The 15,462-nt window shown below is 38.6% G+C and overlaps 3 protein-coding genes and 1 long non-coding RNA gene across 5 annotated transcripts; 2 read left to right on the top strand and 2 right to left on the bottom strand.

The window, feature by feature from the left end:
• The first annotated feature begins 245 nt into the window (after nt 1-245).
• LOC104751340 (protein QUIRKY) lies at nt 246-3,855 on the top strand. The gene has a single exon (XM_010473261.3). The coding sequence runs from the start codon at nt 414-416 to the stop codon at nt 3,636-3,638; it is 3,225 nt and encodes a 1,074-aa protein (XP_010471563.2). The 5' UTR covers nt 246-413; the 3' UTR covers nt 3,639-3,855.
• Nucleotides 3,856-7,559: 3,704 nt separating this feature from the next.
• On the bottom strand, nt 7,560-8,814 carry LOC147925863 (uncharacterized). The gene is made up of 3 exons (XR_015585376.1): nt 8,530-8,814; nt 8,086-8,435; nt 7,560-7,959 (listed from the first exon to the last, which is right to left on the bottom strand). It is a non-coding gene; the product is annotated as an uncharacterized LOC147925863 (long non-coding RNA).
• A 502-nt stretch (nt 8,815-9,316) lies between these two features.
• Nucleotides 9,317-10,507, top strand: LOC104751343 (uncharacterized). The gene is made up of 2 exons (XM_010473264.3): nt 9,317-9,623; nt 9,950-10,507. Exons 1-2 carry the CDS (start codon nt 9,468-9,470, stop codon nt 10,391-10,393), a joined length of 600 nt encoding a protein of 199 aa, XP_010471566.2. The 5' UTR covers nt 9,317-9,467; the 3' UTR covers nt 10,394-10,507.
• Nucleotides 10,498-13,502, bottom strand: LOC104751342 (calcium-dependent protein kinase 30). Of its 2 annotated transcripts, XM_087491388.1 has the most exons (7): nt 12,388-13,502; nt 12,084-12,227; nt 11,845-11,997; nt 11,604-11,719; nt 11,340-11,507; nt 11,033-11,263; nt 10,498-10,934 (listed from the first exon to the last, which is right to left on the bottom strand). In XM_087491388.1, the coding sequence occupies exons 1-7, from the start codon at nt 13,028-13,030 to the stop codon at nt 10,761-10,763; spliced, it is 1,629 nt and encodes a 542-aa protein (XP_087347514.1). In that variant the 5' UTR covers nt 13,031-13,502; the 3' UTR covers nt 10,498-10,760. The 2 variants fall into 2 exon arrangements, with proteins under 2 accessions (XP_087347514.1, XP_087347513.1); XM_087491387.1 differs by having other exon boundaries at nt 11,340-11,719; nt 12,388-13,276.
• Between the last annotated feature and the right edge of the window lie 1,960 nt (nt 13,503-15,462).

A 15,462-nucleotide genomic window follows, 5' to 3' on the forward strand; every position in this document is an offset into this window, starting at 1 on the left:
TAAACAGTTTTAGCTAAATATATATATTTTCGACAGGTTTTAAACTAATTTTAGTTAAAACTACTCGAGTAAGTTCGTGATATAAATTGATACCTTTTTTAAAATATCCTTTATTTCTAATTTGATATAGTGTGACAGGTTTTTGGTCATTAAGGAAACTAAAATTTTAATTAGTACTACTAAAAACTTGTAAATAAAATGAAAGAGTGCTTTTTAAAAAGGAATAGATTCAAATAAATAAAGCCCCAAGACATCGAATAAAAAAAAAACAAAAACTTTCTATTATCTCACTTCCGCGATTACCGTAATCTCTGTCACACAAAGAACCAAAACACTCGCTCTCTCTCTCTCTCTCCCTCTTTCTCTTTCTTCTCACTCAGACATTCTCGAGATATGAGAAGACGACTACTACGATGAACACGACGCCGTTTCACTCGGATCCTCCTCCCTCGAGGATCCAGCGTAAGCTCGTCGTCGAGGTTGTTGAAGCTCGCAATATCCTCCCTAAAGATGGCCAAGGAAGCTCTAGCGCTTACGTCGTTGTCGATTTCGATGCTCAGAAGAAACGAACCTCCACCAAGTTCCGTGACCTCAACCCTGTCTGGAACGAGATGCTCGATTTCGCCGTCTCCGATCCCAAAAACATGGATTACGACGAGCTCGATGTCGAGGTTTACAACGACAAGAGATTCGGCAACGGTGGTGGCCGGAAAAATCATTTTCTCGGTAGGGTTAAGATCTATGGGAGTCAGTTCTCGCGAAGAGGTGAAGAAGGTCTTGTGTATTTCCCCTTGGAGAAGAAGAGTGTATTCAGCTGGATTCGCGGCGAGATTGGACTCAAAATCTACTATTACGACGAAGCCGCCGACGACGATATGTCCGTTGGAGGCGGAGGCCAGCAATTTCAACAACAACAACAATTTCATCCTACGCCGGAGCAAGATGCTGATGAACAACAACATCATCAACAACAACAACAGCAACAGTTTCATCCTCCGCCGCAGCAGATGATGAATTTACCACCGGAGAAACCTAATGTAGTTGTGATTGAAGAAGGTAGGGTTTTCGAATCGGCTCAGTCTCATAGCTATCCAGAGACTCATCAGCAACCTCCGATGGTTATCGTTGAAGAGTCACAACCGCAACAGGTAATGCAAGGTCCAAACGATAACCGTCCTCAACGTCCGCCGTCTCCGCCGCCACCTCCATCTACGGGGGAAGTACATTATTATCCTCCCGAAGTGAGGAAGATGCAGGTAGGTAGACCTCCCGGCGGCGATAGAATTAGGGTTACGAAGAGGCCGCCGAATGGGGATTACTCGCCTAGGGTTATCAATAGCAAAACTGGAGGAGGAGAGGCGACGATGGAGAAGAAGGCTCATCATCATCCTTACAATCTCGTTGAGCCAATGCAGTATCTCTTCGTCCGGATTGTGAAGGCGCGTGGCTTACCGCCTAACGAGAGCGCGTATGTCAAGGTACGGACGTCGAACCATTTCGTCAGGTCTAAACCGGCCGTTAACCGGCCCGGCGAATCGGCTGATTCTCCGGAGTGGAATCAGGTGTTTGCTCTTGGTCATAACCGGTCTGATTCTGCTGTGACCGGTGGTGCGACTCTTGAGATCTCTGCTTGGGATGCTTCGTCGGAGAGTTTTCTCGGAGGAGTTTGTTTCGATTTATCAGAAGTTCCGGTTCGTGACCCGCCGGATAGTCCGCTTGCTCCTCAGTGGTATCGGCTTGAAGGCTCCGCTGCGGATCAGAATTCAGGGAGAGTTTCCGGTGATATTCAGCTCTCTGTTTGGATTGGTACTCAGGTAGATGAAGCTTTTCCGGAGGCGTGGAGCTCCGACGCTCCGCATGTAGCTCATACGAGGTCTAAGGTGTATCAATCCCCGAAGCTTTGGTACTTGAGAGTGACTGTTCTTGAAGCGCAGGATTTACATATTGCTCCCAACCTTCCGCCATTGACTGCGCCTGAGGTCCGTGTGAAAGCTCAATTAGGGTTTCAGTCTGCGCGTACAAGACGAGGCTCAATGAATAATCATAGTGGTTCGTTTCATTGGCATGAGGATATGATCTTCGTAGCCGGAGAGCCGTTGGAAGATTGTTTGGTTCTGATGGTGGAAGACAGGACGAGCAAAGAAGCAACGCTTTTAGGACACGCCATGATCCCAGTGAGCTCCATCGAGCAGCGGATTGATGAGCGTTTTGTGCCGTCGAAATGGCACACTTTGGAAGTAGAAGGTGGAGGTGGAGGAGGGCCAGGAGGTGGACCTTATTGTGGAAGGATTAGCCTAAGACTTTGTCTTGAAGGTGGGTATCACGTGCTTGAAGAGGCAGCGCATGTGTGCAGCGATTTCCGTCCCACAGCTAAGCAGCTCTGGAAACCGCCTATTGGAATACTTGAGTTGGGGATTCTTGGAGCTCGTGGGTTGTTGCCAATGAAGGCTAAAAATGGAGGGAAAGGTTCCACTGATGCTTATTGTGTAGCTAAGTATGGCAAGAAATGGGTTAGGACTCGAACCATAACAGACAGTTTCGACCCGAGATGGCATGAGCAGTACACGTGGCAGGTTTATGATCCTTGCACCGTGCTAACAGTTGGAGTATTCGACAACTGGAGAATGTTCTCCGACGCCTCTGATGATAGACCCGACACACGGATTGGGAAGATACGGATCAGGGTCTCGACGTTGGAGAGCAACAAAGTGTACACCAATTCATATCCTTTGTTGGTCTTGTTACCTAGCGGGCTGAAGAAAATGGGTGAAATCGAAGTGGCAGTCCGGTTCGCATGCCCGTCGCTGCTGCCTGATGTTTGCGCAGCTTATGGACAGCCGCTTTTGCCTCGGATGCACTACATAAGGCCTCTAGGTGTTGCACAACAGGATGCACTAAGAGGAGCCGCCACAAAAATGGTAGCTGCTTGGTTGGCTAGAGCAGAACCGCCATTGGGACCTGAGGTGGTTAGATATATGTTAGATGCAGATTCGCATGCGTGGAGCATGAGAAAGAGCAAAGCAAATTGGTATAGAATTGTTGGTGTTTTAGCTTGGGCAGTGGGTTTAGCTAAATGGTTGGATAATATCCGGCGGTGGAGGAATCCTGTGACAACGGTGCTAGTCCATATTCTATATCTGGTTCTTGTTTGGTATCCTGATTTAGTAGTCCCGACTGCATTCTTGTACGTGGTGATGATTGGAGTTTGGTATTACCGGTTTAGACCCAAAATACCGGCTGGTATGGATATACGCTTATCACAAGCCGAAACAGTTGATCCGGATGAGCTAGATGAAGAATTCGATACCATACCAAGCTCAAGGCGACCAGAAGTAATCCGAGCTAGGTATGACCGGTTAAGGATCTTAGCAGTAAGGGTTCAGACCATTCTAGGCGATTTTGCAGCGCAAGGGGAACGGATTCAAGCGTTGGTTAGCTGGAGAGATCCGAGAGCAACTAAGCTCTTCATAGCAATCTGTTTGGTGATCACTATAGTTCTGTATGCGGTCCCAGCGAAAATGGTGGCAGTGGCTCTAGGTTTTTATTATCTTCGGCATCCGATGTTCAGAGACACAATGCCAACGGCGAGTCTCAATTTTTTCCGGCGGTTGCCAAGCTTGTCAGATCGGCTCATCTAAAGGAGAAAGAAGTGAAGAGAGTAAACTTACTACTAAAAAAGTTAGATGTTTTTTGAGTATCCCAACTGTTTCTTATGGAGCTGAGGAGGAGAATAGAATAAAGATTCATTATGGGGTTAAAGAATTTTATCACATTGTTAATGATTCGTTATTTTATTATTCGGAATCTATCGGAATTTATTATAATCAGATGAATCAGATGGTATGTCTTTGAGAACTGAGACTTCCTGACCTGACTGTAATATTTTGAAGCAAGCAAGAGAGATTTCAGATTTTAAAAGGTCTAAAAAGAAGAAGTCATACTGACAGTTTGACCAGTTATTTTGCTTTTGGTATCTCTGATCTCTCTATAATTATCTCTGTAATGTGGAATGATTTATTAATTCCTCAACTAAACTAACAATTAGTATCTTTTAAAAAATTGGTCTAATTTTGACAATCCAATTCGTTAACTATATTGTCTGAATGTCTGATGACTCTGATTTTGATCTTAGCTATTTCCATTTGTCTATTTTAACCGTTATAGCTATTTCCTTTTCCTATTTTTCTATTCCTATATCCTAGTTTCCTTTTGTACTAGTATTATTATTTTATACAATTTGTTTTGGTCTATTTCCTTTTCTTCTTTTTACGGTGGCGGGACAGTAATCAATTTTTGTGATAATTAAACAATTTAATTAGGTGTTGTACCGACTTATGGGCATTGAACACCACTCATATTACCCAAATGGATTAATCCTATCGGTTTAAGACGTCTAATAACCTGCAAACAGACATCGATTGCTTGCTCATCATCCTAGGCAGGTTTGTATTTGTTTTTAGTTGATCATCTCCAGTTTCTGAGATGATCTGATTTCTCTTGGTTTATTTGAATAGCACTTCGAGCCGGCTGAAATTGGTATGCTGGCTAGATGTTTTTGCACCACCATAAAGGTACTCAACCAGAGACCCGATTGTTCTGTCTATGTTTCTTTGTTTTCTTAGAGAAATGTGAACTGTTATTTCCGGCTCTCTAGACTCTTACAATTCTCTAAGTTAGGTTTGGTTGGCTTTGCAGATCAGTCTTATGTTGAACTGTTGCATAGCAGCATATTAGAGAATGTTGATTAATTGGGTTTTGTCTGCAATCTTCCATTGATTACGCCATTTTTATTATAGGATGGTCACTTTCAGGAGGCTGATTAGCTAAATTAATAGTGAATTTTATATTCAGGATGATTTGAACAAGTGAGTTGAACATGCAGATTTTTGTGTGCATACATACAATTCATTCTTTAGTGTTATTGATACTTTACGAAAAGTGTTATCTATGTCCTGCTCTCATGGTTCAAGTACGTTTATCAAATACTATGCATGCCTCCATATTAAATGTTGCATCTCTGTTTTACGGACCTTTTGCAGTTGTAATATGTGCTAACACTTTTGGAGGTTAGTGTAATTACATAATCTTTGTTCATTTGGTTAGTCATGTTTGTCTCAATGTATATCTAACTTTTAGTAATCAGATTCAGAACTATCCATGACTTGCTTTGGTTTTATTTAAGGCCTTTAGAAAATCATAGGAAACTGACTCTGCCATTTCCTGGATCTCTTTGGTTTTATTTAAGGCCTTTAGAAATCATAGGAAACTGATTCTGTCATAGGAAGCATACAACACCACTCAGACAGATGTATCGTATCGGAACCCCATTGATTTCATCCAAAGAACAAAAACCACAGGTTTGGTTTTCATTCATTTCCTCTTACTTGCATCCATCTGACATCAATTGTTCTTATATCACTTGTGGGATTGTAAGGACGGCTGATATGATCCTTATTAACAGCAACTTGCACGGGTTAACATTTGCCAATACATTTAAAAAGGCTAAATGCACAAGGAAGTCGCCCAGCTGTACTTTATCGACCTGTTCAATGAACCACCCCACACTTATAAGTATTATATATCCCTAAACTCCAAAATTTACAGGATAGTAAAACAAGCTTCTATATGGCACTCTGCCTCTTTCTATAAGTTCTTCTTTTATCTCGAGCAGGTTGAATTTCCACTCCGTAAACCGCTTTGAGAGGAAAAAGAAAATTGATTTAGCCGTTCCATCTTTCGCTATGCTATGCAAACATAAGCAAAATCTGAGTGATGTTACCCTTACTTTTGTAGGCAAGTGTATTATATTTGACTTCCCTATAATTAGACGTACTGTTTGTATTCTAAAGTTTCTAACGAAACTTTGGTAGATATGACTATTTTTAAGTATATTTAGGCAAAAAATACTTGTAATTCTTAGATATTTGGATTTTTTTAATATAGTATCTTTTAACTAAAAGCAACGCATAAACAAATATTTGGATGAAAAAATTTGGATGGATGGAGTGTTTGGATGAAAAAATCTTATGAAATGGATGGAGTATTTGGATGAAAAAATTTGGATTTTTAAATGCTTTGGATAAACGAATCAGAACCTGAACTCCCAGGTGTAGTAGCAGTCTCATCCTGAATAGCCATCTTCAAAAAGGTTTTGAAGCAGATTAGGAGGGGTCAATTTTTAGGCAAACAAAAGTTAAAATTAAGAAATCTGGGCGTCAAACAGATATTAAAACTTGCCTTGCTTCCTGACAATGGTGGGAGCAGCGCCGACTCAATCAACAGAGTGACCCGGTGCAATCACAAAAAAAAAACCCTATTTTTTACTAAATAATCGGATAAAAAAAGTAAATTATGTCAAAAAAAAAACAAAAAAGGAAGCAAAATACATTAAGTGAATAATGACATCCTGTTTATATGATCCAAAACAAACTCATCAATTAAACTTTCTACATCTAGTTCATCCAAAAAATCATTCTAGACTGCAATCAAAGCTAGTCCGTTCAATCTCTCTTGCAACATGGATGTCCTCAAATATGACTTCAATAGCTTGAGTTTAGAGAAACTCCTTTCTGCATAAGCAACAGTAACTGGAACTATTAGTAAAATCCTATATGCAATTGTAGCATATGGAAAACTATCAAATGGTATAATATAATTCAATACATCATTTGCTCCCATATTTTCATTTGGCAAAAGCTCCTTAACAAATTTTAGCTCAAGAAAAAGTTCATCTCCATTAATGTCTAGTAAATCACCACTTTTCAAACTATTTCCTAAAAAACTACAACGAGACTTCAGATTCACATCATCACACAATTTCAATCTAGTAGAATCAAACGAAAAACCAAATATATTTTCATACGACTGATATTGCTCAAACCTCTTATCAAATGAACTAGTAGCATGATCTATGATGTACAAAAAAATACTGAATTATATATGTTTCTTCTACAGATAATATTGTCTCTTTTTTTTTTTTTTTTTTTTTAACAAAAGATAATATTGTCTCATCACCAATAAATTCATCATATTGTCTTTTTCTACGGATAACTCTTCTTTGATTAGATATAGATTCAATACCAACTTCATTAGCAATTTCCTTAGCTTTTGTCATAGCACCAACAAATCCACTTTCTCTATATTTTTTTAAAATAAGAAATTAATCCACTTACCTCTTTCATTGCAACATCAATTTGCATATCTTTTGATTTTGATTGTAACTTTTTACTAACAAGATTCACCACATGCAATATGTCAAACCAAATAATAGTTGATAACAAAAATTCAAAACTACTAAGCGCATTCATTGCTAAAGATTTAGATTCACTTTGAATCATTGGGTCATTATCACTTTCTGCCACTTCAAGTAAAGCAAGGAATATATAATTGGAGCTTGGAGACTTGGAGTCCGCTTAGAGCTTTTAGAAATCCCACGGTTGCTTGCTGGGGTTGAGGAATTTTGAGATATGAGAACAGAGAATTGATTGGAGAAGAAGGATAAAGCAATTGATGCAGGAAATTTTTAGGATAACGAAAAATCAGTGGAAAACTCATAAATAACTCGATAAAATAACTGATTTATAAAGACCCAAATTGGAAATTTGTAACGGCTATTAAGAGAAAAATAAACAACTTACCCATCGGATAATTAAGAGCACCTGATTAAACGAAAAATAAAGCTGCAGCGACATATTTTGGGACTGTTGAGAACTGAGAAGCAGGTGAAACAGCGTGAGATCGACTCAAAAGAGGAAGAAAGGAAGCAAGTTAGGTTTAGGTTTCATGTTATTTCACTAGGCCTTAAATTTATTGGGCCTTAGTTTTTTTTTATCCCTGTGCAAATGCACTTGTTGCACTGCTCAATCGCTGGGCCTGTGGAGGGTACTTATCGTACTTATCGTCCTGCCTGGATACGTCTCCATATTTAGATGATGACTGGAAAGGCGAGTAAGCCAACCTCTGCTTGCATGGGTCAGATTTAAGCAAACAAAAGTAGAAGTGAGAAAGGGAAAAATAGTAAATGACAAAAAAAAAAAAGTAATTGACACAACAAGTGAGTCTGGTTTGGCAAAGATGTTTATTTACCCCTTTTTCATGTTCTTTGGAAGAGAGATGGCTGGCGAAACTGTCAAAGCCTTGGCCACTGTCAATGCCTAGGCCACGAGAAAGATGATTGCATATTGAGCAAGCCTAGCTGGCAGACTCGTCAGTATACTCCTCCGGGGCCCCTAACTCTTATGTTGTTTTGAGGATGCTCATCCAGCTGACGGGATTTTTACGACGAGAAGAATATCTAACCTGACTGAAAATATTGAATCCAACATCAGCTGCTATCTCTGTAGGGAAAGCTTTGGGAGCGCATAAGGCCAAAATGTTTTTTGGGGGTCGATTACCCATAATCCACTCATGCATATAGTACAAAATACTTTAGCAACCTGATTCAGAAGAAACTAAAATATGAAACTCTCCATTTCACCATCCACTGCTCTAGTAATGGCAAGAGGGTGAGAAAGAAAGAAAAATACTAACCGAAGGGAGCGTAACGAAGATGGATTCGAGAGGTACAGAGATCTCGAAGGATGTCATCATGGACGTTTGTTAGTACGCCAACAGCGAAGATGGTGAGAGGACCGCGGTAGCCATGTTTCTCCAACACGTGTTTTATACAAGGATGGACCAGACGAGCATCAAAGCCAAGGGGTATCGGATACCGTCTGATGTCCGAGAAGATGCCTGTTTCAGCGAAAACCTCCCGGTTCTTATATAGCCTTCTTCATCGTACAAGACTTTTACGATGTATGTACAAGCAAATCGCTGAAAGAACAGAAAAAAAACATCAGAATAAGCTTTATTCGGAGGGAGATATAGATTTGACATGCATGATTGCTAGCTAAATCACCGACCGAGAGAGAGAGTGAAAGAGCGAAACACGTCGTTTCCATCGTAAATACAAAATTTCAGATTATTGTAGGCACATATCATATTATTAGTGTTCGAGAAATTTACCTGAGTAAGGTGTTGAATCTCCACTCGATCGAGATCGCCTAGGGTTTCGAAATCCCTTTGAATGAAGGCTATATAGGGTTAAGAAAGGGGGCCTACAGTTTGTACGAATGGAAATAATGAAGGGAAATATTAATTCAATTTGTTTTTTGCCAAGGAAGAAAAGACAAAAAACAAAAAATATTTACCGACCAATGCTACAATGACACGTAGGGCGTCTCAAAAGATCTGGAGTAGTAGAACGCACGGTCAGGATTTGATCTAAACAATGAAAGAAACGGAGATAAAGCGCTGAGGAATATGATTGGTTGAAATTACAAAGACATCATCTGACGTGGCAGTTTCTCTGTCTCCCAGAGTTTGCAGATAGTAATGTGCGAACGCCCAAAGCGAAAACATCACACGAAAAAATTCTCCAAAGAAACTTTTTTTCATCGCTTCGATTTGGTCTTCCTTCCCTCCCAATGGCTGTCGTCGGCGCTCCGATATCGTCTCCGTCGGCTCACTTGCAAACACGATTTCTCTCTAATCCCGTTCTCCCCCGCTTTCGCCGCTCTAATACCGTCGGCAAATCACCAGCAGCATCTTTCTCCGTCGTCTCTATGGCTCCCCAGAAAAAGGTAACTACACTCTGTTCATCATCTCCTTTCTTTAAGCTCTGAGACCTTTCTCCCTTTCATTAAACCTTTATAAAGTATGAATCTTTGTTGCGTCTCAAGATAGATTTAGAGAGTAGTACTTCTTCTCTGGCTTTTAGTAAACAACATTTTACTAGTTTCATGGAAATTGATCTACGGATCTTTGTAAATTTGGTCTAATTTTTAATTTTGATATTTTCTTAATGAAACAAATACTTCAAAGTCTCTGTATAGTATTGTCACAGAGTTTTTTTTATATTATTATCCATTTTTAATTTGTGTAACTGTGATCACTGAATAAAAAAAAGGTGAACAAGTATGATGCCAAATGGAAGAAACAATGGTACGGAGCTGGATTGTTCTTCGAAGGGAGTGAGCAAGTGAACGTCGACGTTTTCAAGAAGCTGGAGAAGCGGAAAGTTCTGAGCAAAGTTGAGAAATCTGGCCTTCTCTCAAAAGCAGAGGAGTTGGGACTCACATTGTCATCTCTTGAGAAGCTTAAAGTCTTCTCCAAAGCAGAGGAGCTTGGTCTTCTCAGTCTCCTCGAGAATTTAGCGGGAACATCGCCTGCGGTCTTAGCCTCGGCTTCATTACCGGCTCTGACGGCTGCAATTGTAGCCATTGTGCTGATTCCGGATGACTCAACTACTCTGGTGGTTGCTCAGTCGGTTTTGGCTGGTGCTCTTGCCCTTACAGGCGTTGTTTTGTTGGTTGGATCTGTTGTTTTGGATGGACTTCAAGAAGCTGACTGATTCTTTCTTTGTAAAACCAAACATATTAAAAACTTTTGTCCAGTTGGTTTTGTCAGTTGCTTAAATCATAACTGTAATGCTCAGAGAGAAATATAAACAAAAACTAAGTCAGAATGAAAGCTTTATAACAATTAATTAAACAAACAATATTACATACAAATACATTCATTCCCAACTGAAAAAAGCCTAACTACACCCACAAATTACAAAAGGCCAAAACCATTAATAAAAAGAATCTCTAGAAGCAAAGTGAAGTAAGCCAAAATCACATCTGAAATCAAAAAAGCCGAGATAAAAACCCTTCTTGAACGTGTAAAGAAGCAGCCATCAGATTGCTTCTGTTTTGTTGATAAAACAAGTGTAAAGATCAAACTGCAATAGATTGTCCAGTGAGTGCGTCGTGTAGATGCATTGAACCATCTTTCATCAAGTTTAAGCTTAAGCTTTTAAACCTCTCTCTTGAGTACTGTCTTGATGCCTTTCTCCAATCAGTTCCAGCTTTCATCATCACCACAAACTCATCGTAGTTTATTCGTCCATCCTGCAAAACCAAACATTATTAGTAATATTATGATAATCTTTCTATAAGAAGAGTCTTTTTAGGGAGAAGGAGATTTATGTATAGAGTTTTAGAAAAACCTTGTCAGTGTCGACTTCACGCATGATATCGATTATAACGCTGTTGTCTGGTTCACCTAACTCGTCGGTTAAAGCTTCCCGTAGCTCTTCTGATTCGATGTATCCACTTCCATCTTTGTCAAAGAACATAAAAGCTTGTCTGAAATGTTCATCATTCTCCATCTTCTGCAAGTGAATTATCACTGCTACAAACTCTCCATAGTCCAGGCATCCATTTCCGTTAACATCGGCCTACATCAAATATTCATAAATGTTAGTACCTGAGAGGACGAGCTTTTTCTAATCTTTTGGTCAAGTAAAAGTTTACCACTTCCATCAACAGTTTGATCTCTGCTTCACCCAGTTGTGAACCAACTTTCTTGAGTCCAGCTCTGAGTTCTAGGTATGATATTTTACCATCGTTGTCATCATCCATCAGCGTAAACATGTTTCTGATCACTTCAACTTCTTGGATAGACAAGTGCTCGGCGATTACCTGGTTAGCATCAAAAGAGAGTAAGTAAGTGAAACCAATCAAAGCTCGAAACAAAAGTATATACTCATCTGAAAAATACTGAGAGGCAACACTTACGCGCAGAGCTTTCTTTTTCAATCTATTCATCATAGAGAACTGCTTCAGCCTTGACCTAACAATATCCCCTAAAGGGACATTTGGAGCTTTCTTAGCATTTTGTATCCAAGGGTGATCTGCAAAGGAAAGACACAGTAACCGTCTTCACTTCAGCGGAATTTTCTCAAGTGCAAACCCAAAACAAGAAACAAGTAGCAAAGAAGATGAATTAAGCACTAGTGTCAGAAGATCATTTCATTACCAAGAACTTGCTGAGCAGTCAAACGCTTAGTGGGATCAGGTTCCAACATCTGCTTCACAAGGCTCTTTGCACTCTCTGATATCTGTGACCAAGGATCTCTCTTAAAATCAAGAACTCCCCTCAAGATTGCAAGAGCCACACCTTGTTCAGTCTCTGCAATAAAAAAACCTTGAACCACTCAGCTTAAATCTGCATATACAAACAACTTCTATTATGAATCATCAAAGCTGCTTTTTTACCTGCCCAAAACGGAGGAACACCACAGAGCAAAATATAGAGGATAACTCCAGCACTCCACACATCAACCTCTGGTCCATAATTTCTCTTCAACACTTCTGGAGCCATATAATAAGGACTTCCTACAATCTCTGTAAACCTCTCTCCTGCAAAAATGCATCAAAAATTTCAATCTTTATATAAAAAAGACTCAAAGAAACACACAATTGTCAAACAAAAGTCTAAAACAGTGAGACCTTTTTAGCTCAATGGAGATCAAAGATTCTAAATTTAGCACAAAAAAAGTCCTCTTTTTAAGGAAATTACCAGGTTTGAAAAGTACAGATAAGCCAAAATCAATTGCTTTAAGAGCAGAGTTCTCCTTCTTGTTAGCAAACAAGAAATTCTCAGGCTTCAAATCTCTATGCATAACACCATTGATATGACACATCCTCACAACCTCAGCGATCGTCCTCGCAACTGTAGCCGCGGCACGCTCTGTATAATGTCCCCTCGCAACGATCCGATCAAAAAGCTCGCCTCCTTCACAAAGCTCCATCACAAGATGAACGTTCTCGTTGTCCTCATAAGTCGCCTTGAGTTTCACAACGTTCGGGTGTTCCGGAATAGTCGACATGATCGTTACCTCGCGGCGGACGTCTTCCACGTCGATGGCGGTACGGAGCTTTCTCTTGGAGATAGATTTGCAGGCTAAAGCTTCACGAGTCTCTCGGTCTGTACAGAGATATGTGATTCCGAACTCGCCGCGACCGAGCTCTCTTCCTAGGATATACTTGTCGCTGATCTGAGATTGATGGCTCATAGGGATCACACGTAACGGAGCGTGAGATCTTAAACCATCGGGATCGTCGTACAAGTTACGTTTCCGTTCCCGTGGAGTCTTCTTCTTCCTCTGGTTTTGTTTTGAGTCTTCTGGGTCAAACTTGACGCAGGCGATACAATTACCCATGTCTGAGTTTTAGAAAACTCAGAACGAAGAAGAGCAGTTTTGAAGAAGCTTCGTTAATGCTAACTCCGGTAACGCCGCAGTGTTTTTTTTTTTCCGGCGAACCGGTGAGTTTGCATAGAAGAAAGGTTCGACCTTTTCGTAGAAATTTCAATTTGATCAGAAATGATATAAAAAAATTCGTTATTTATAAAAAAAATTACATAGAAGTATATGATTTAGCGGTTTAAAGTATGTATGTGGCGGAACAAGATTTGTACTCTATGGTGTAATAAGAGTAAGTAAATAAAACATAAAGTAATAGGAAATAATATGGCCGTAGATTTTGTTGAGGTGGTGAAAGGAAGGGCTGAGATGTAATAGGTACGTGGAAGGGGAGAGAGTTTGATGAAGTTGTTGAGTAGCATAGATAGATAGAAGTGGATACGGTGACATTGTCAAAAAGTGTGACGTTGGTTTCATTTGAGTTGGTGTCAGCAATGTTTATTTTGGTTTATAAGTTTATAACGTTACCTATATTACCCGTTCTAGATAAATCTACAATTTTTTTTTTCTTTTCAGATTCTTAAATAAAACAGAGTAACAATTGGTTTCTTACCATACGTGATTGTAGGTTGTCAAACGTCTCATACAAATTAAAATTGGCATTGGTTTAAAAAAAAAAAAAAAACCATGCTAGTTATGAGCGATTTGAAAGTTTCTGCAAAAGATTTGGTGAAGATAGTTTCAAAATCTATCAGATTTCAGATTTGTAATTAAGATAAGAGGATATTATTAGGTGTAGACTTTGTCAAATCTAATCAGCTAACTATCGGACTTTGTTTAGTGGAATATTTTTATTATACATATATGATACAACGATTTATCAAAAGTAAAAGAAAATATGAAGATTCCATTGATCAAGTCAACAAAAATGCAAACAAATGCGAACCTCTTCTTGTTTTCGCTATCTAATAAGGTATTTCAATTTATATTCGAAATTAATTGACAAGTATGTCGCCATGTTGGGTTATTATACGTCATGCTTTCTAGGTTTTACATTCGGGAAATGGTAAAATACAAATACATCCCATCTTTATTTCTTCGAGTTTCTAAACAACATATAACTATGTCAATTTGGGCAAAATCATATCTTTCTGTATCATACTACAAACTAACTTGGAAGTTCAAAACCAAAACTCTTTTTTTTTCATCACATCGTATAAATGATATTTTTTGTGCGTATGAATAGACATATTTTTATTTTTTTGTGCCACACATCAAATTGATATTATTAGGTAAAAAGAAGGTCTTTAATTTATATGCCGGTTATACTTTCGACCGACAATTATTACAATTGGCAAAAAGAGAGTGAAAAAACAGTTGAAAGTCATGCACCAGGTCCTTATATAAGCTGAGTCTTTGTAAAATCCAGATACTACATTGAGAAAACTTAGATATGTAATCCCAAATGCGTTTCGAAACTTTGTTACGTTTTCTTACTCGAACTTTGTTATGTTTTGTACTAATTTTTAACTTTTTTTGTTATTCCATAAAAAGATAGTGAAGTATGATTGGGGTAGTATATCCCCCTATTACTACTATCTATGAATTATTTTTTACACCGAAAAAAGAGAAAGAAAAAAAAAGAAGAAGAAAAAGAAGAGAGGAAATGATGGATCATGTTTTAGCTTGTGCAACTTTTTAGCTGGCAAATGAATTATAAAGAAACTAACAATTGGGGAAAAAGAAATTATTAGAAAAAGGGACTTTTCTTGGATGAGGAAAAAACATGAGATTGTGTATGAAATGATGGGCTCAACTCAGATGTTTGAGATTTGCATGTGTTATGTGTATGTGGCGTTGTCATGCCAACTATTAGATTACTGAAGCCCCCATCACTTTTTTTGCATAAAACTCTTTATCTACAAACCTATAACCATATCTACACTATAGTTTCTATTGTTATAATAAAGAACAAGAAAAAAGCAGCCAGTTAATAGACATTGATCGAGTGATACTTTTTTCTCTCTATTTTTTATACATTTAGTATCTTGATCGAACCGTATTAGTTGTAGGTAATTAAACTTGCGCTTAGCTTAAGATTTTTACAAGGTCTATTTCTAGTAAGTTTTACAACTTTTGGACTAGTTGGGCTCGAAAAGAAATTGTCTTAAACGGATTAGTAAGACTACTAACGTATACGAAAAGCCCATTATCTTACTTCGGCTTAAAACGGAACGCTTGCATGCAACGGAACGCGTACAATATCAGTGATCAGTATATCTCTACCTAATTAGAATTAGTTGTTTCAAAAACTTACTAGGATTTAACATTGCGAAACTATATTTTTAAAATTTTAAAATTTTAAAATACGTATATTATATTTGTTTGATATTTTGCGGTTGTTTTATTAATTTTTAAATTATATACCTATAACTATTTATTGAATTTAC

Source organism: Camelina sativa, chromosome 16 (genome assembly GCF_030686135.1).
Source record: "Camelina sativa cultivar CO46 ecotype springtype chromosome 16, ASM3068613v1".
In the NCBI taxonomy this organism is placed as follows: domain Eukaryota; kingdom Viridiplantae; phylum Streptophyta; class Magnoliopsida; order Brassicales; family Brassicaceae; genus Camelina; species Camelina sativa.

Excerpts from the sequence above, each read along its gene's own strand:
- LOC104751340 (XM_010473261.3), top strand. The coding sequence starts at position 414 with ATGAACACGACGCCGTTTCACTCGGATCCTCCTCCCTCGAGGATCCAG.
- LOC104751342 (XM_087491387.1), bottom strand. The coding sequence starts at position 13,030 with ATGGGTAATTGTATCGCCTGCGTCAAGTTTGACCCAGAAGACTCAAAA. Across the intron at positions 12,228-12,387 it reads ATCTGTACTTTTCAAACCTG|GAGAGAGGTTTACAGAGATT; the intron begins GTAATTTCCTTA and ends GCATTTTTGCAG. Across the intron at positions 11,720-11,844 it reads GACTGCTCAGCAAGTTCTTG|ATCACCCTTGGATACAAAAT; the intron begins GTAATGAAATGA and ends TTTCCTTTGCAG.
- LOC104751343 (XM_010473264.3), top strand. The coding sequence starts at position 9,468 with ATGGCTGTCGTCGGCGCTCCGATATCGTCTCCGTCGGCTCACTTGCAA. Across the intron at positions 9,624-9,949 it reads CTATGGCTCCCCAGAAAAAG|GTGAACAAGTATGATGCCAA; the intron begins GTAACTACACTC and ends AATAAAAAAAAG.